This window comes from Bubalus bubalis, chromosome 10 (assembly GCF_019923935.1).
Source record: "Bubalus bubalis isolate 160015118507 breed Murrah chromosome 10, NDDB_SH_1, whole genome shotgun sequence".
Taxonomy (NCBI): Eukaryota; Metazoa; Chordata; class Mammalia; order Artiodactyla; family Bovidae; genus Bubalus; species Bubalus bubalis.
The window spans coordinates 627,841-646,949 of record NC_059166.1 but is presented as its reverse complement, the minus strand read 5'-3'; the positions used below and the strand labels follow the sequence as shown (position 1 = coordinate 646,949).

Genomic DNA, 19,109 nt, shown 5'->3' with positions numbered 1-19,109 from the left:
CGCTTCTCACTGAGCCCAGGGTCGGCAAGGTGCAAGCTCGCTGCTCACTGAGCCCGGGGTCGGCAAGGTGCAAGCTCGCTGCTCACTGAGCCCGGGGTCGGCAAGGAGCAAGCTCGCTGCTCACTGAGCCCGGGGTCGGCAAGGAGCAAGCTCGCTGCTCACTGAGCCCAGGGTCGGCAAGGAGGAAGCTCGCGGGAAGAGTTCTCGAGGTGCCACAGGCACTGTGAACGCCTTTGTTCTCCGGCCGGCGCGGCGGCCATAACACAGCCTCAAGGGCTTTCCAGACGGAGCTTGCATGTGCTTACCCGACAGAAGTGGCCCACGGCCGAGCAGGTACGTGGTGACATGCGTGCACACTGCTGCAAGTGAGTGCGACTGTTACATAATCATATGTACAACACGTGGGGTTTGAGAGCCTGACCACCGCCATCTTGGCTAATTTTGCTCTTTCCCTTTAGCGGTCAGCTTTGTCAGAAAGGAAGCAACTATCTCAGCTGATGCAGTAATGTAACAAGAAGCTGACATTTGCTCTTGGACCTGGCCCGGCCCAGGTACAGAGCTCCTAGAACCCCGGGGGTCTCCTGATCATGGAGGGACCACAGTGCCGCTGGTAGGTTGATGACATGACCTTTGGAAAGCCCTCAGTTTGCTTAAGGATGGGGGCTAGTTGCAGGGAAACAACCCCTGACCTCTGGAGAGGGGGGCTAGATGGCCTTCCATCACTCACAGCCAAGGATCAAATCAACGGTGCCTAAGCGATGAGGCCTCCATAAAAATCCCCAAAGTGTGGGTTCAGGAGCTCCAGGTGGGTGAAAACACCTCCCTGGGGAGCGGAGCCCCCTCCCACGTCCTGGGAACAGAAGCCGCTGTGCTGAGGCCCTCCCGACCTCACCCCCACAGCTCTTCATCTGGCTGCTCACCTGTGTTAACAGATGGAGGGAGGAAGCGGTCGTGGGAACCTCCAATTTGCAGCTAAGTCAGACAGAAGAGGTGGGTGACCTGGAGACCCACTCCCTGGGACTGGCACGGGGTGGAGAGGATGCAGGCTCGTGGGCTCAGCCCCTAACCGCCCCCAGGCAGACGGTGCCAGACCAGGTCAAGGCAGGACCCTGCTGGGGTCGTGGTAACTCGTTCCTGGGGGGAGCCCCCGCATCTGGGGATGGAGCGCCAGCAGAGCTCAGGGTGAAAGCAGAGGCTCACGGGAGGAAGGCCGGGTGATGGCCTAACACGGTGTCCTCCCGAATCACGCCAGCATCCACTCTCTGTACAGGTTTATTCGCTGTGGCCGCACTGGGTCTTCAGTGCCACGTGGGCTTTTCTCCAGTTGCAGAGAACGGGGGCTGCTCTCCAGCTGTGGTGCACGGGGTTCTCGCTGCAGTGGCTTCTCCTGCTTCGAAGCACAGTCTCGGGGTGCACAGGCTTCAGCGGCTGCCCCGCGGGCTCAGCAGTCGCGGCTCCCGAGCTCCAGAGCACGGGCTCAGTAGTTGTGACTCACGGGCTTAGTTGCTCCGTGGCACGTGGGGTCTTCCCAGATCAGGAATCAAACCTGCGTCCCCTGCATTGGCAGGCAGACTCTTTACCACTGAGCCACCAGGCAAGTCCAACAGCCACTTTTAAAAAGAGAACGGTATCCATAGCTTGCAAAGCAAACTTAAATTGCTCACCTAAAAACTAAGTTTTAAAAAAGACCAAGTACCTTCAAACCTCTCAAAAGGCATGAAGCTGACAGTAAGGGCTGTACTAGCCTTCACAGAAGCTCGCGCCTCCTGCAGCCGGGCCGCCAGGCACCAGCAGGTCTGGCCTCAGCCACGGATAGAAGCAGCCTTGAAACAGACACCTTTGCGCACACATTCACCGTCACAATAACGTCTGAAAGCTGGAGCTGCACAGTGGCTCTCACCTGGCCGTCCGTGCAGCCAGCCACCAGCTGCTGACTCCACGGGTCCACGAGGAGACTCAGGAGGGGCGCGGCTGCGGAAGGGAGCACAGGGCCCTTAGCTCGGACGCCTGCCGGTCCTGCTCAGCACCAAGCCCACCCGTGTGATCAAACTCTGGGGTCACCGGCACCAGGAAGGGCGTGGGGAAAGCGTCCGGCCACCCAAAAGGGCTCAGGAGCAGTACACGGCCCACCCAGGCTGGCCCCTCACTCCTAGCCGCGTCCACTGGCTCTGTCGGCAGAGGCCGCAGCGCTGGGCCTTGCTTCCAGGCGGCAGCGGAGGCGGACAGCACTTTCTTAGGGCCGCCAACATGATTTCCCAATTTTCTGAGACACAAGAGGCTCTGACTCCAAGCATCTACTTAATTTTAAGTTAAAAGTTTCAGAAGGATTAACTGTTATGTGAACTCTTTCAACATGTGGAGAGATAGTAGACGAGCATGAAACACTCTCCACGAGTGACACCGAGACCGACGGACGGAGCAGCCCCGGCTTAAAGATTAACATGTGAACTAGGATGAACTGTGCGCACAGCCTGCACACGGGAGTCACGCCCCAAGTTACCTGTTAACACTGATGAGCTGTGTATCAGCGATCCCATACGATGGCCCCAAACCTTTGGACAGACACACATTTCTTTAGAAGAAGCACAAGCATTGCCATTGTTGCTACAGCTTGAACGAATATTCTACCCAGCTACCAATTAATTTATGTGAATGGTTATCTAAAGCAGAAAATAATAAGGACATAAGTAACAAAACTATAGAAACACAATAGAAGACATCAGAATCATACAGGAAATAAACACTTCCAGAAACATCAACCTATGGGTTTGGAAGACACAGACAAGACAAGGTTGGGAACATTACCAGCACTTCAGCAACATCTCGAGATGAGGTGGGAAGACTGGAAAGGACCAGTTACGTGGAGATGGGCTCACACTCCTCTTCTGCAAACAGCAGCTCCATCCCTCACACACCCTGCAGGCGAGGATGCCAGCACCCCACCTCACAGAGAAGCAGGGCTCAGCACAGCCAGCCCTCCACAGCAGGGAGCCAGGCTTCCCCTGGTGAGCGGGCAGCTGGGGTTCCAGCCCCTACTGCTGCCTCACAGCAGGGAGGGGACCTCTGTCAAGTAGGCGGCAGGAACTTCAAGGCGACGAGGGAAGTATTTACAGACTCCCTCCTCTCTCTGTCTGCAGACGCCTGCTACCTACCCTCCATTTCCTTCAGTTACAACATACGACCTCCTCACGTCTCAGCCAGCTAATGACCACAACGAACTGACTGCGAAGTGGATGGGGCCTGAGCCTGCATTTTGAGTTACTCTCCTCTCAAGCCCCGGAGAAGGCAATGGCATCCCACTCCAGTACTCTTGCCTGGAAAATCCCATGGGTGGAGGAGCCTGGAAGGCTGCAGTCCATGGGGTCACTGAGGGTCGGACACGACTGAGTGACTTCACTTTCACTTTTCCCTTTCATGCATTGGAGAAGGAAATGGCAACCCACTCCAGTGTTCTTGCCTGGAGAATCCCAGGGACGGGGGAGCCTGGTGGGCTGCCGTCTATGGGGTCGCACAGAGTCGGACACGACTGAAGCGACTTAGCAGCAGCAGCAGCCTCTCAAGCCCAATTGAGTTCTGACTGAATCTTCTGCTATTGGAAAGTGGCCTCAGGGAACATCATGGAGGGGAGTTAAGGTGCCAGTCCCCGCAAGGCCCCCGTTCCAGGAGGAGGGTCCCCACCAGACTCTGCCCCCTGGAGTCAGCAGATGGTGCTGCGGGCGCCAGCTCCCCACACTCGCCTGGTGACCGGCCAAAACATCAGACTCAGGTTGAGGGCAGTTGTCCCTCGGACATTTCACATTTGGCAGCAGCCAGGAACCAGAAGCAAAGCGCAAAGCGTTCACACGCCCCAACGTTCTGACGCCTGCCCCATACCTTGAAGCTTTTGTCCTCGGATGCCGAGATGAGGATGTGTGTCTGCCAAGCACAAAACTCGGCCGTGGTCACTGGGCCATGGTGGCCATCCAGCTCAGCCAGCGGGGACCGGCTCTGGGGATTGGTGAAGGAAGGCCAGGCACAGAGTGCTGGTCATTATCGTTATTAAGAAGCTATATGAATCTCACAGAAAACAGTTTCTACATAATCCCCTCGCCCACATGTGAAACTTCCTGCATATAAACCTGGAAGCTAAAACTCAGACGCCCAGCCAACAGGGAGTCCCAGGGAGTCCTGGGCCAACACCCTCACGGAAGCAGGCCCAGTGAGACTCTCTGCCGAGAAGAGGTGGGAGGGGCCCACATCTGGGGCCCGTGGCCCAGGGAATCTCACCTCAAGGTCCAGCATGAGTACTTTGTTCCCCACACACACCGCCACCACTCGATCGTCAGGACTAAGCCTCAGACACAGCAGCCTCCCCAAGAGGGTGCTGAGGACAGCCCCCGCGGAAGTCGCCCTGCAGGGAGTTTGGTCATCGGTGTCGGCCTGCCAAGGCCGCTCGGCAACACCCATGATGACCTCTGGGAAATACCGACAGCAAAATCCTCTGCTATAGAACTGTGTGCAGAAGAACGTGAGGTTTGGTCTGATTTTGGCTCTTCAAGAGAATTAAAAACATTGGAAAGTTCTTCTGGAAATACATGGAACCCAGGGACTGGCCACAGGGAAGTGACTCCACATCAGGAAGGATAACGTGTCTTGGGGAACCACCCATGCACACACCCTGGGCAAGTTATGGGTCCCAACCCTCCCTCCTCCTCCCTGCAGCCACCCTGGCTCCAGACCCAGCCATTGACCGGCCATGGCCTGTGTCAAGCAGGCAGAAGGGAAGCTGTGCTCACCTGAGCCTCAGTTCCAGTCCAGAGCCTCTCCACCGCCAGGAGGAGAAGGTGTCAGGCCAGCCTGCAAGCCCCACAGTGATGCTGCAAGCCAGCCTGCGGCCTCACCTTCGAGTGAGGTCACTGGGCCAGCCCGCCCCTGGGCAGCAAAGGCTCAGTGCCCACCGCGGTCTGGCCCAGAGACTGAAGCCGCTTGTCAAGACGAGAGCCCACAGGAAGGAGAATGTGCACCCACCCCACTGCTGCTCCATCCTGGGAGCCACCACACGGATCTGCCACGACGCACTCAGCAAGTGCTCGTCCCTCCCCAGGCACCCTCAGGCCTAGGACACATCCAGGAACCTGACAGAGAAACCCCGCCTCCAAGGAAACCTTACAGGGTGGGCAGGTAGGAGGCATTTAGATGCCAGTAAGCAAAACAAATAAGCCAGCTCCCCATTTGTTCCACTGATCGAGGCATCTGCTTCAGCACTAGTGCCAGGCTGCTTGGAAGACTGTAGCTCTGCAGCATAGTCTGAAGTTAGGGAGCCTGACTTCCTCCAGCTCCATCCTTATTTCTCAAGGTTTTCTCCGTATCTCTCATGTTTTCATACAAGTTTTTAAATTATTTGTTCTAGTTATGTGACCCACCCAACTCTTTGACTTCACCTGATAAAACTCTCCTAACATGACTGAGCTCCAACCACACGGGCTGGTTCTCAGCTCTTCAATCAGCGGCTCCTGCTGTGACCCTCCTCCTCCAGCTCAAGCCCCGCCCTGCAGAAGCCGCAGCGCTGAGCAGGTCCTGCGGCATTCCCTGCCTGCACTGAGGTTCCTTTCCCTGCTCGCTGCCCACCACCGTCTGCTGGCTCACCTGCTCCAGGCTGCCTCCCACACTAAGCTGCAGATTCACTACTGTCTCAGTAAGGGAAGAATATTTCAACTTGTCAAGCTGTTTTCAGAGTTCCACAAAAATCACCAATTTCAGAAACAGACAGTCTTCAGATGAAAATTAATGAGCCTATGGTGTCAGCCAAGGTCAGCAGTTCTGAGGGGCCTGGTCTACTTCCCACAGAACATCCAGCTTAGACACCAAGTTTCAAGGTTAAAGGCATCAAAAATGATCCCAAAACACCCTGTGTCACCAAGTGCATTTAGAACGAGTCGTTCCCTTTGTGCATTTCAATGTGCTTAAAGCCCCATCACCTTGCAGCTCTTCCTGTCTGCACTCATCCAGGCCCCACACCAGGACACAATCTAGCGATGCAGAGCAGACCAGAAGCGGGCTCTCTCTGCTCCCAAATGTCACGGCAGTGATGGGCTGACGGTGTCCTTTTAGGATCATCAGCTGAAGAGAGTAACAGAAAACAAAAAGACCATAGACTACAGAAAACATTTTTTAATAAAAAAGAATGTAACATAACCTCAATCCTAAGAAATTAAATGGATTGAGTTCTTCAAACATGTATTTCATATATTCATTTCTACTTCCATCTATTAAAATTACTGTTCATGTACCATTAAATTACTCTCTTGGGTTAAGTATTTCACCGTTACTCAGTATTACTAAGTTCAGTTCAGTTCAGTCACTCAGTCGTGTCTGACTCTTTGCGACCCCATGAATCACAGCACGCCAGGCCTCCCTGTCCATCACCAACTCCTGGAGTTCACTCAAGCTCACATTCATCGAGTCGGTGATGCCATCCAGCCATCTCATCCTCTGACGTCCCCTTTTCCTCCTGCCCCCAATCCCTCCCAGCATCAGAGTCTTTTCCAATGAGTCAACTCTTTGCATGAGGTGGCCGAAGTACTGGAGTTTCAGCTTTAGCATCATTCCTTCCAAAGAACACCCAGGGCGGATCTCCTTTAGAATGGACTGAGTATCGCTAATGGCACACAAATCAAATGATTACCTCTTCCTTCTATTTTTTCCCTATTGATTAATTAACAATGCACATGGCATCCCCACTCCATGCCAGAGGGGTGACAGATGTGCTAAATACTGAAGGATAAGAACAGTAACAAGGATTTGGCAAGAGGAGCTGAGAAAGCAAAGCCTGTTTACCGAACAGCTGGCATGAACAAAGCAAGAAGACAAAGCTGGAGGGAGTCTAGGCCACGTGCTAACGCCCTGACAACCACGTAGGGAGCTAGGATGGAGCTACAGAAAAGCACAGGCCAGCACTGTGCACGCAGAAGAATGCAGTGACCAGGGCTGGTTTTTCAGGAACACACATTTCTGAAGGTTCAGAAGAGAGACAAGGGTGGGGCACAGAGGAACCAAAACACTGCAAAGGAGACACAACGGAGGCTTGAGCCAAGGAGGCAGAGTTGGAGGAGGGAGGGGATGACCAGTGGACTGAAGGGATGAAGAAAAGACAAGAAGAGACCGTCAGCAATATGGCTGAGACCCCGTGTGAATACAGAACAAGGAAGAGAGAACACACCAGGGGAGGGTGGGGAGTTGGTGTGAATACCACAAGGAGGAGAGGACACACCGGGGGAGGGTGGGGAGTCGGTGTGGACGCAGCACAAGGAAGAGAGGACACACCAGCTAAGGGTGGGGACCGTGGTGATTGCCCAGGAGGCAGAGGTGCTCTCAAGCCAGCCTCATGTGGACAGCATGGCTTCTGCTGTGGGAGCTCTGCCTCAAGTGGGAGGCCCAGGAGAGCCCCTCCTATGCCATGGCAGGTGGGTCATCTGTACCAAGCTTCCCATGAGAAGGACAAGGTAAGAGACACATTTTGCTAAAAAAAGAAAACATTTTCTCAGACATGAGAGAGTAATGAAGGCAACGAAGAATTCAGATCAGAGAAGAAGAAGGCTGAGAGGAAGGATTCCAGCACCAAGGCTGCTTCTCCGGTGAAGACAGCTACGCCCCTGACTCGGCACTTGAGAAGCGAGGTACTATGGGGCTGGGGCACAGAAATGGCGCAACTAAATGCATTACGGCCTGGGCATAAATGGAGCAGTCTTACTGGGAGAAGAGCAAAGAATTCCATCCCGCTACAAAGTACTTCTGAGAACAGACTCAAAAGCCATAAGGTTGACACTCTGTACTTCTTCCTTTTAAAATGTAATGGGTGGATTTTAATTTCTGCTTTAAAAAAGAAATACAGCCTCCCAAGGTGGGAGGGAGGGACATGTTGCCAATTCTACCAAATGTCTTTCAGAAAACAGAAGAAAAATTAGAGGAAACACTTCTTTTCAGAAGAAACAGAAGGACTACTTCCTTGCTCATTCTGTGAAGTCAGCATTACCTGGATACCAAAACCACACAAAGTCATGACAAGAGAAGAAAATCACAGATCAATATCTCTCATGAACAGACATGCAAAAATCCTCACCAAATATTTAAAATATTACCAAATCAAAGCAAACAATTTATAAAAAGAATTATAACCATGACCAAGTGGGGTTTATTCCATGTACACAAGGTTGGAAAATTATAAAAGTCTGTGGAAAGAAATAAATGAAGAACTAAATTAATGAAGAGATGGTTCATATCCATGTTCATGGATATGAAGACTCAATATTATTAATATGTCAGTTCATCCCAGCTTGATCTATAGATTCAGTATAATCCAAACGAAATCAACAAACTTACTCTGAAGTTTATTTTGGCGGGGGCAAAAGACACAACAGCCACAAAATATTGTAAAATAACAGGTGGAGGACTGACCTACCTGAGTTCAAGGCTTACTCTAAAGCTCCACTGATCAAGACTGTGTGACGTTGGCAAAAGAAAGGACAGACAGATCCCTGGGAGAGAAGAGAGAGCCAGAAACAGTCAGCAGACCATTCATAAAGAAACAGAGGCGATACAGTGGGAAAAAAGAAATACTTCCAAAGGCAACACAGACACACTCTAGACGACTTGCGTTTGGCAAGGGCTTTTTAGATAAGACACGAAAGACATGACCCATGAAAGTAGGAACTGATAAGCTGGACTTCATTAAGACTAAAATTTTCTGCTCCATGAAAGACACTGTCAAGAGAATAAAAACAAAAACCATAGGCTGGGAGAAAATATTTGCAAAAGACATATCTGATGAAGGACTGTTACCCAAAACATACAAAGGCTTCTTAAGACACAAGGAAACAAACCACTCAGTTAAAAATGGACAGAAGAGCCTAACCTCACCAAAGAAGACATGCAGGGGGCAAGCATGGTGCGTAAGGCATCAGGGAAATTCAAATTAAACAGCAGTAAGGGACTACTGTACACTCGTCAAAATGGCTGAAATCCAGAATGCTGCTGCTACTGCTGCTAAGTCGCTTCAGTCGTGTCCAACTCTGCGCGACCCCATAGACGGCAGCCCACCAGGCTCCCCCGTCCCTGGGATTCTCCAGGCAAGAACACTGGAGTGGGTTGGCATTTCTTTCTCCAATGCATGAGAGTGAACAGTGAAAGTGAAGTCGCTCAGTCGTGCCCGACTCTGTGCGACCCCATGGACTGCAACCTACCAGGCTCTTCGGTCCATGGGATTTTCCAGGCAAGAGTACTGCAGTGGGGTGCCATTGCCTTCTCTGAAAATCCAGAATAGACAATACCAAACGCTGACAAGGGCGTGGAGCAAGAGGAACTCTCATCCTTTGCTAGGGCCACTTTCTTACAGAGTGAAACATACTCATCATACAACTCAGCAATCCTGCTCCTACATATTTACCAAAGGAGTTGGCTTCCCTCGTAGCTCAGCTGGTAAAGAATCTGCCTGCAATGCAGGAGACCCCAGATCGATTCCTGGGTCGAGAAGATCCCCTGGAGAAGGGAAAGGCTACCCATTCCAGTACTCTGGCCTGGAGAATCCATGAACTATACAGTCCGTGAGGTCACAAAGAGTCCGACACGACTGAGCGACTTTCACTTCACTTCACTTCACTTTGAAAATTTATGTCTGCACAAAAATTGATGTTTACCACAGCTTTATTCATAACTGCAAAAACTTGAAAGCAACTTCAGTAGGTGAATGAATAAATAACCTCTGGCCCATCCAGACAAGAAAATATTATTCTGCACTGAAAAGAAATCAGCTATCAAGCCAAGAAAAGACATGGAGAAAACTTCAATGCAAATTACTAGTGAAAGAAGTGCATCTGAAAAGGCTACACACTGTATGATTCCAACACACAGCATCTGGAGGAGAGAGAGCGATGGAGACGATGGAGGATCAGTGCTGCGAGGGTGAGGGGTCGGGGGAGGAGTGAGCAGGCAGAGCCCAGAGGACTTCAGCAGGGAGGGATGCTGCCTGATGCTATAACGGCCCTGGACACCCGTCCAAACCCATCGAGTGCACATGCCAACTCTAAGACAAACTATGGGCTCCAGGTAAAACGGCATCGATGCAGGCTCATCGACTGTGACAGAGGTACCATGTAGGGGTGCTGACGTGGGGAGGAAATGCATGTTGGGGGGCCAAGAGATAAAGGAAATCTCTACTTTCCCCTCAATTTTGCTGCAAACCTAAAACTGCTCTTAAAAAATAATAGTCTTAAAATACAAAAAAAGAAAAAAAGAAACACAAGTATAAAGTAGACTCCAAAAAGAAAAGTGTACCAAAATTCCAGAGTAAGAAATATTAACAGGGACAAAGCACGTCCTGCCATGTTAATGGAATCACTTCATCAAGAAGATATAAAGATACTGAACATTTACTGCTTGACAGTGCTTCAAAACATGGAGCAGAACTGACAGGAGAGAAACAGACAAGCCCACATTTGGTCACAGGCTTCAGGATGCCTCACTAACTGAAGGAACAAGTGGTCATAAAGAGAGAACCGAAAGAACACACCGTCAACCAACCTGACCCAACTGACACCTGACTGACATGTATGAGACAAGACACACAAGCGCTCACAGCAACTCCCTTTATAATAGGCAAAACTATATTTTGTCTGTTATAGAATAGCCTCAGTGTACATCAACAGGAGAATGGATCAAGACCAATTACAGTATATCCACATGGTGGAATACTACCCAATAACAGAAAAAGAACAAACTGTTGACACATGCAGCAATGTAGATAAATCTCAGAACAATTACTCTGAGCGAAAGAAGTCAGACGAAAAGAGTTAAAACTGCCTGATTCCACTTACATAAAACTCTAGAAAATGCAAAGTAATATAAAGTTTATATTTAGAATACATAAAAAACTCTTTCAAATCAATAAGACAGATAATTGAGTAGGAAAAAAATGGCAAGAGACTGAACACATACATCACAAAAGAGAATGGCCAAATGAGCACATCCGTAATAAATGTGCTCAAAGGCGTTAAAGCTCACCAATTGTCAGGGAACTTCAAATCATAATTAAATACCAGTACACTCACAAGGAGGGACAAAGTTAAAAGAACAAAATGTGGGTGAGGATGCGGATCAACTGGAAGTCTCACCCACCACGTGAAGGACAACAGGTTGGAACAATCACTTTAGAAATCCGGGCTTAACTTTTAGACTGAATAGATGCACTCCTTAAGACTCAGAAATTGTATACACATGTGTATCAAAAGATATATAAAAAAATATTTGTAGCAATCAAATACGGAAACAAACTAAATCTCCAATAATAGTAGAATAAAGTGTGGTCTGGCCACAAAACAACACTGCACAGCAATGAAAATGAACGTGGATGACTCTCGGAAACAGGAACTTGGTGGATCAAAGAAAGCAGCAAAAAAGAACATGTACTGCATCACACCATCTACAGTAAGCTCAGACAGCAGCAAAACCCACCTGATGTCTTTAAAACTCTATCAGTTTGATGTTAACGACTCTGCAACAGACACAATAAACTCCCTTAAATGCAGTATTAAAAATATGCAAAATAAAAATTAGAAAATGAAGTGAAGTCACTCAGTCGCGTCCGACTCTTTGTGACCCCGTTTCTGTAGGCTCCTCTGTCCATGGAATTCTCCAGGCAAGAATGCTGGAGTGGGTTGCCATTTCCTTCTCCAGGGGATCTTCCCGACGCAGGGATCGAACCCCGGTCTCCCTCACTGAAGGCAGACTTCTTACCCTCTGAGCCACCAGGGAAGTGGCTCAAGAACTGGAGCCCCAAGAACATATGAATGACCATGGGCATTTTTTTTTATTTACGAAAATAAAAATTTTTTTTAAATCTAAAAATCCAAAAGTTCGACTTGTCTTGATAGTGTTAAGATGAACTTTTCCTTGCTTATACTCTTATTCAAGAAGAAATTTTAAATAATTTAAATTTATTTTTTAATAAAGTGATTCCAGACAGTTTACACCCTAAAAATCAAATCTTGTATGTTTCGTTTCGTTAGCGTTTTCCCCCCAGAGCTCGTAGCTGAATCCACAAAGGGCAGAACCGTGCCAGCGGCGTCAGAGAAGCAGCAGTGACGGCAAGTCTCTGTGACACAACGAGACACGCGCGTGGCTTCCGCACCTGGTGAGGGGGCTCCTTGGTGTCCCATATGCAAAGCTCGCTTCCATCCAAAGGGAAAGCACAGGACTGCCCACTGCAGGCGAGCTGAACGTGGGATGCAGGCTTCATGGAATCCACCAGGAACTTTTCCACCACGATATCACCCGCACGGCCATCCTTCCTGGAGGAAACCTCTTGTGGTTCTTCCATCTTCCACCTGGAGCCCCAAGAACATATGAATGACCATGGGCATGATGCTTAATGCAGACCACAGTCTGTTGTTTATGCCCAATCACCAGTACGATCACACACACCCGTCACACCTCCTGACTCATCTCCCCTCTTCTCCTTCAAGAAAGAGAAAACAGAAGCCCTGACCACTCGAGTTTCCCTGCCATGACTGCTCTTTGCTCCCACGGGCTTTCAAGTCATGCAGACCTGGGCTCCAGTCCTGTGGCTCCCACTGAACAGACCCACAGAGATGTGGGGTGTCTGCAGCCCCCGCTGCTAACAGAGGGAACGCCACCCTCACAGAGGCCTGGTGATCACCAGCCCCGAGCCGCAGCTCCAGATCACGGCCAGAGTCAACAGCTGTCACCAATGCGGATACAAAGTCACCTCCTACGCTGGTCGGTGGAAAACTACAGAATACATTGCTGTCTACTGCTCATCTGGGATCCAGTCAACTATTCTACAACATTCTGTCATCCGAGTTGACTATCTCGGATAACGTAACCACTGGTTCACTGGCCGTGTCTTATAAAGCATAAATCAATGAGACATGGACAGAAATAAATAAAGTTTCAGACCCTGTCCCACCTCACAGTTAACAATTCCCTGTCACCAGCTTACATACGAGGCAGCAGCTCCGGGTTACCCTGCTTCCGCTCTGCCCCACAACCCATCACAGGCTCCCTGTGCACCTGAAACCTAGGGACACGACCACCAACAAAGCCAAGAGCAAGGGCCTGACCACCCGGCACCGAGCTGGTCGGATGGACTCAGAACCCAGGCCTATGGCCACCAGGCTGGTGGTGTGGACTTGGCCTGGACAGGCCTCATGGGGAAATAGCAGTTAGGGCAGGACTCTGTGGGCAGGGACCAGCAGAGACGGGAAGGGGGCGGGAGCTGATGCTCTTGAGGGCAGTCATGGCTCGGTGGCCACTGACTGATCATGGAGCAGGGTCATCCTGACGCTCACATGACCCTGGGGCACTTCTGGTGGTTGCTAAACAAAGAAGCGAGGCAAGGAGGGTTGGCGTTCAGGAGACGCATGGTCATCTGGCAGCAGCGTGTGAGGGTGAGAGTCGAGAGCGGCCAGGAGGGAGAGACGGGCTCATCCCAAGTCCAGACCAGGACCTGGCCCAGAGAGCCTGGACGGCAGCCCTGTGAGCACGACAGTCCATGCCCCACTCCCCGTGAAGACCTTTCTGCTCCAGCCCACTTCTCACTGCTGCACAACCGCTGTCCTAGCTCCCAGGCTTCCAGGCATGAAGCTTAAGTGAATGCTAAGCCTCCCTGTCTCTGCCCTCACGGCCAGCCCTTTATTTCTTCGTGGGGACTTTCAGATTTGCCCCCAGACACCAACCAGTGGAGGGCCATGACAATCCTAAACTGTAATCTGCGGTGGGTGGACACCTGGTGGATTGTCAGCCAAAGCTGCAAGGGTTCTCTGAGGGACAGAATCCCATGAGAACGCAGGTGCTGCACCCAAATACGGACGCCCTGTGTAGGAAGAGCGGGCCGGGTCTGGGCTGCGGGGCCCCAGCATCGGGGTCTGCTCCTTCTGGCTTGAACCTGGTGAGGTTTCCCTCCGTCTCAGCAGCCGTAATGGACTGAGACATGCCGTGTGCACGGTCCCACCCCGAGGCCTGCAGGTCCACATGCAGCTCAGGAGGCAGGTGAGGGCAGAGTGGGACAGGGGATGAAGGCGCCTGGAGCCAGGCTCCAGGGCGAGGACCATGGCAGCCCAGCTGCACACCCTCCGCACCAGCATTTCAGGCTGCTGGGGACTGCCCTGCTCAGTCACAGCAAGGCGGCAGCTCTTCTCATTTGACTTCCAGAGGCGCGGAGCCTGAGCTCCAGAGAAAGTTTCTCTGACCCTGGGTGACATCAGGACTGCACACACCAGAGCAGGAGTGAGCACCTTGCTCCCCTAGAGGCATATTCATTTCCTCTAGGATGAGGAACCAGCATGTGGCTGTGCCTACAAGTCAGACATTGTGCCTGGAAGAACCCCACCCGCACTGGATCAAGACAGAACAGTTCTTATGTGAACCTGTAAGGTAAACACAATTAAAATCGAATAAAATGTTTAGGTGAAAACTATCCTCATTTGACTTTTCTATTAGCAAATTAAAACAAACAAAAATTTCCTAGAAAATGGATTTTTCTCAACCATCTCTAGAACACTCCAGCTGGCAGGAATATCTTTATTTTCCACAGGCTGTTATCAACCAAAGAACACATGAGAGAAAACCACACACACACATATGCAGAGCTGGTGTAAGCTGCACAGCTACACACCCCAGGAGAGGCCTGTCCTCAGGATGGGCCCAGGGCGGCTCCTGGGAGACGCCCGCCACAGGAGTGAGTCTGGAGTCTGAGGCCAGTGTGACTGAAGCCGCTCCTCCAGGGCGGCCTCAGCAGCTGAGGTGGCCAGGGGAGTGGTGTGTGCCTGCACGGCTGACCGCAGTCACCCTGGACTCCAGGCCCAGCAGGCGCCCCTGCTCTCACAGTTGCTGGGAGAACGAGTCCGCCGCCTTGGGTGTGGGGAGAGGATGCTCAGAGCCCAGCTCTGGACCCGCCCACTCACCTCTGCCCAGCCCCCTTCCCCCGGGAGAAACCCCAGCACAGCGCCTCCTCTGAGCCGAGGGCCCTGGCACCTGCCTCGGGGCGCTTACTTAACACTGGACGTACTCCTCACGCCTGTTAGAACATCTGCCTTCCTGTTTCCGAGGCGCGGCACCTCCTGCTAGGTTTTCACCAAGCCCTTCCCCCTTTCTCCCCAGAGCCACAGGAATGCCGCCAAACCACACTCCCCAGCTGCAGGGAGAAGCCACAGCCTGAGGTACGGGAGGTGTGGCAAGGCTGGGAAGACCAAGAGGGAGGGCGCCCGCCGGAGGCGCGCCTGAGCTGCTGCTCCTTAGGGCCACGTGCCCAGCAGCACCGGGTGGCCTGCTGTGCGACCCGAGGTCCATTTGGACCTCTACTGTGTGAAGCGCTGAAATGTGAGACTACTCGTGGCAGCTGCCCTGACGCCTGCAGAAGCCAGTGCCCGAGGGGGGACGGCAGTGACCCTGCAGGACGGTGCTCAGTGACAGTGGCAGGCAGGCCACGGGGACAAAGCGAAGGCTCACGGTCAATAGTGACCAAGCCTGTGGCCCTGGAGGAAATGATGGGAAAGAACCCGTGTTTGTAGCCCGAGCATGAAGTTGGCTTAAGCAAACAGACACGAGTGGAACAGAAAGTAACCAGAGGCCTGCAGACCCTGGGAGACAAACTGCAGCCCTCCATCCACCCCCAAAAGCAGGGCCATCCAGACTCTACTTCCAGCGAAGTTCAGGTCGGGCACGGCCACCTTCCCTCCCAAGCCTTTAGCTCCACAAACCCCAGGTCTAAGTCCCTCAGGTTCAAGACAGAGGAGCGAGCAAGTGCGTGCAAAGGAAAAGCAAAGCCGGACCTGGAGGAACCGGCGGCTGGCACGCGGAGGGCACACAGACAGGAGCCCAGGCACTCCTGGGAGAGCCAAGAGGCCACACACATGCACAGCGGGCACGGCGACCTACTGCTTGGGACCGAGTGTCTCTAGGCGCCCCCTCCTCACAGCTGCAGGAGGGGGACCGCGGCACCCCCTCCTCCCAGACCACAAGAGACCACGGAGGGGAAGGTCTGAGGGGCGGACCTAGGGCGTCACGCCTCCGGGCACCAGTCAGGGTCCGCCAGGAAGCTCGTCCCACACCCCCGCCCAATTCCAGCTCTGCTCCGGACCCGTCTCTCTTAGGACGGGGAGCGGCTCTGGTGGGGACAGTTCATGGTCGCAGGACCGCGAGGACCACGCCTGGGCCCCATGGGAGAGCGGTGCATGCCGGGAGTGCCCTGTGTGCGGCTGTGCGCGGGCTGTGAGGGGCTCGCCCGTGCTTCAGGACCTCCGCGGAAGTCCGGCCACCAGAACGGAAGCAACAGCAGGGGCTGCCCGTTCCCCACATCACTCCCGTCCCTTCTGGAAACTTCCCTAGCAGCCAGGTGCCACCACGTGGCTGAATTCTGGTGTGGAAGGAGCAGGGAGTCTAGGGCACAATGAACCTAGGCCACTCAGGAGCCCAGAAAACCCTCCGCCCGACTCTCTTCTCCCCACACCCCTGGCTGGCTGGAGGGGCTTTGAGGGGCCTAGCGAGAGCAGACTGCGAGATGGAGAGGACCCTGTAGGCAGGAAACAGGCTGTCACCCATCAGGACCCTTTGCTCCTGCACGAGCCGATCACCACTGAAAGAAGTCCTTTAACTTTTTTCATTTACAAGAGCAATACAATGCAAAATATTTAAACAGCACAGAAATAATACAGTTGGCCTTTCCCTCCATAGGCCACCTCCTTGCTGTGTCTTCCCAGAGAAAATCAGTTTGAGAGTCCTATATGTACATCACAGGAAACGTCTGAGAAGACACACTGCAGTCAGCTTCTGATGTGGTTCCTGTGTATCTGAGGCTGCATAAGCACTTTAAGAAAATGTGACAAATGACCACTAAAGAGGCCATTGTTCCAAAGTCACGTCAGTAAACACGGAGCAGAAAGCAGCCTCAGATGGGGGTAGGCTATACATTCAAGCCCTTTAGTTACACAAAAGAACACGTAAACTGCACAAAATTGGAAAATCCATACGAGAGAAAAAACATAATTATTCTCTACTTTTCAAGGGGCACCACTGTTAAAACTTTCTGCATCTCCTCCTGTTTTTTTCTTCTTTGTATAAATGTGTATATTTTTAGAGAAAATTACTCCCTTTTGATTATAAAAAGATTATAATCTTTCTCTTTCAGTGACTAACCCAGCCAGAAATGTGCCAATTTATTCTTGAGTTTGGAAAACACAGTGTGGTAATCAGATAGTAGGTTGAGTGCCCACAGTAAAATGATATATGGCACCATGATTAACGTGCCCTTGACAGCTTGCTTAGTAGCTAAAGAAAATACAAAGTTCTCTGTATTTGCCAGATAGGAGACAGGTTCTAATTCTAGGTCCATGGAGAACAGAACTAGTATAACACAAAGCAATGGTTGATCATAAAGGTACAAAAGCACCAAATTATATTCTGGCCTCCCTGTGTCTTTAAAGCCTTTCCTAAGTTAATAAATACTTTAAAGGGTTATATTTAGCTGCTTTAATTAAAAAAAAAAAAAAAAAAAAAAGATATCTTCTATCGTCCCAGCTGAGAGAAGCCTGATTTTACAAACCGTTGGTTCTTAAAACACTTTCGTACTTTCATGCCACAAAATGAAATGAAAGAGAATGAAAAATGTTGCTGCCATATCAGTAAACCAAGGACTCTGTCACCATCAAGCCATCACATCACAACCTCCCAACGGGGCACCCTGAGGAGACTCAGGAGGAGAAAGCACAGGATACCAGTCTGAGACAACTGAGGTGCATATTAAAGGAATGATTTCAATGAGCCCAGATTCTCGCATCTTCTCATACATAGAAAAGTGCTAGATTCCTTAAATGGAGGTATCTGGTTTTCTTTGTTGTTGTTAATCAGTCGCCCAGTTGTGTTCAACTCTTCGAAACCCCTGGTTTTAACTAACAGTCATGTTTTGATGTTCTGACTACCTGGTTTTTGTTACAAAATCTCTTATATATATCCTGGCTCCCCCATTGCCTCTTCAAAGCAGTCTCTCAGAGCCATCTGAGGTGCTGTGTTCCAGGCTTGAAGTCCTCAGAATAAAACATAATCTCAGCTTTTAGGCTGTGTGCTTTTGTCAGTCCATGACTTGTTAGGCAAGCACAAATCACTGACTACCAATAACAGTAATGATGCTGATGTTTTAAGGTCGTTTCTTGATGCATCTCTATGTATCTCCATACACTCCCTTGTATTCCAGTCTGATATGCTTTCTTGACAGGAAAATGTGAAACTTGGAAATGGCCCGGGTTCAGCGCGATGTCACAGGTACCAGGTACTTCCTGCAGGAGGAGGTGTGGAGGTCCCCTAGGGCTACCTCCAAACCAGGGACTCCCCACCTGGATGCAGCTTGCCCCGACTTCACGCAAATCAACGCCACTCCCCTCAGATAATCAGCCTTAAGTCTCTCAAGCCTCTTTTGCACGCCTATAGGTGACACAGATGTAACACTTCAAAGCGGCAACAGACACATTTTTTAACCAACACATGAGTCTACTCAGCAACATGACCAGCCCACACCGCGTGGCTACTTGACAGAGTTCAGGTTCTACCAAAAGGGGCACAGGAGTCACTGCCTGTTTTTAGTATTTACACTGCACCAGTTTCCACAAAAGTGATTCAGCACGTTCTAAAATGAAACACGGGAGCTCGGATCAACACAAAAGTATGATGCTAAAATGAACATAATCTTTCTTGGTAAAGTATGTTTCAGTGGCCAACAGGCACCCATTAACACCATATCCCAAGTTAACAAAATAAATCCTGAATAGAAACACAACTGCATTTTAAAGCCTCTCATAGGAGTAGTTCACGAAGTAACACGCTTTTAAGAGAGAACAGGTAACGGGCGCACCTACGTCTCACCTGGGGCCCCGCAGACCTATCCTTGAGTCAGCCCGGTGGCCGGGGTAGGCGCAATCCAGCTGAGCGCCAGTCCGTTTAGGGCCAGCGCCCCGCCCCCGTCGTCATGGTTACGAGCCCTCGGCCGTGCCGCGCCCCTTCGCTATTCTCGCGATAACCCGGAGTCAACGCACTGCCCTAGTCCGGGCTCTGCCTCATTTCCGGGCGCC

General features: G+C 51.2%; 1 protein-coding gene across 3 annotated transcripts in view; it reads right to left on the bottom strand.

Annotated features, from left to right (window-relative positions):
- Positions 1-19,058, bottom strand: part of WDR27 (WD repeat domain 27) — a 167,745-nt gene extending 148,687 nt beyond the window's left edge. The window contains exons 1-8 of one of the 3 annotated variants that reach the window (XM_045161898.1): positions 18,904-19,058; positions 12,161-12,356; positions 5,958-6,099; positions 4,776-4,836; positions 4,267-4,390; positions 3,874-3,987; positions 2,501-2,552; positions 1,901-1,971 (exon numbers count right to left, since the gene is read on the bottom strand). In XM_045161898.1, coding sequence (XP_045017833.1) covers positions 1,901-1,971; positions 2,501-2,552; positions 3,874-3,987; positions 4,267-4,390; positions 4,776-4,836; positions 5,958-6,099; positions 12,161-12,349 — 753 coding nt within the window. In that variant the 5' untranslated portion in view covers positions 12,350-12,356; positions 18,904-19,058. Of the gene's footprint in view, positions 1-1,900; positions 1,972-2,500; positions 2,553-3,873; positions 3,988-4,266; positions 4,391-4,775; positions 4,837-5,957; positions 6,100-12,160; positions 12,357-18,903 lie in introns of those variants that run through there. The other 2 variants (XM_045161899.1, XM_045161900.1) reach the window with 2 other exon arrangements.
- Positions 19,059-19,109: the final 51 nt, after the last annotated feature.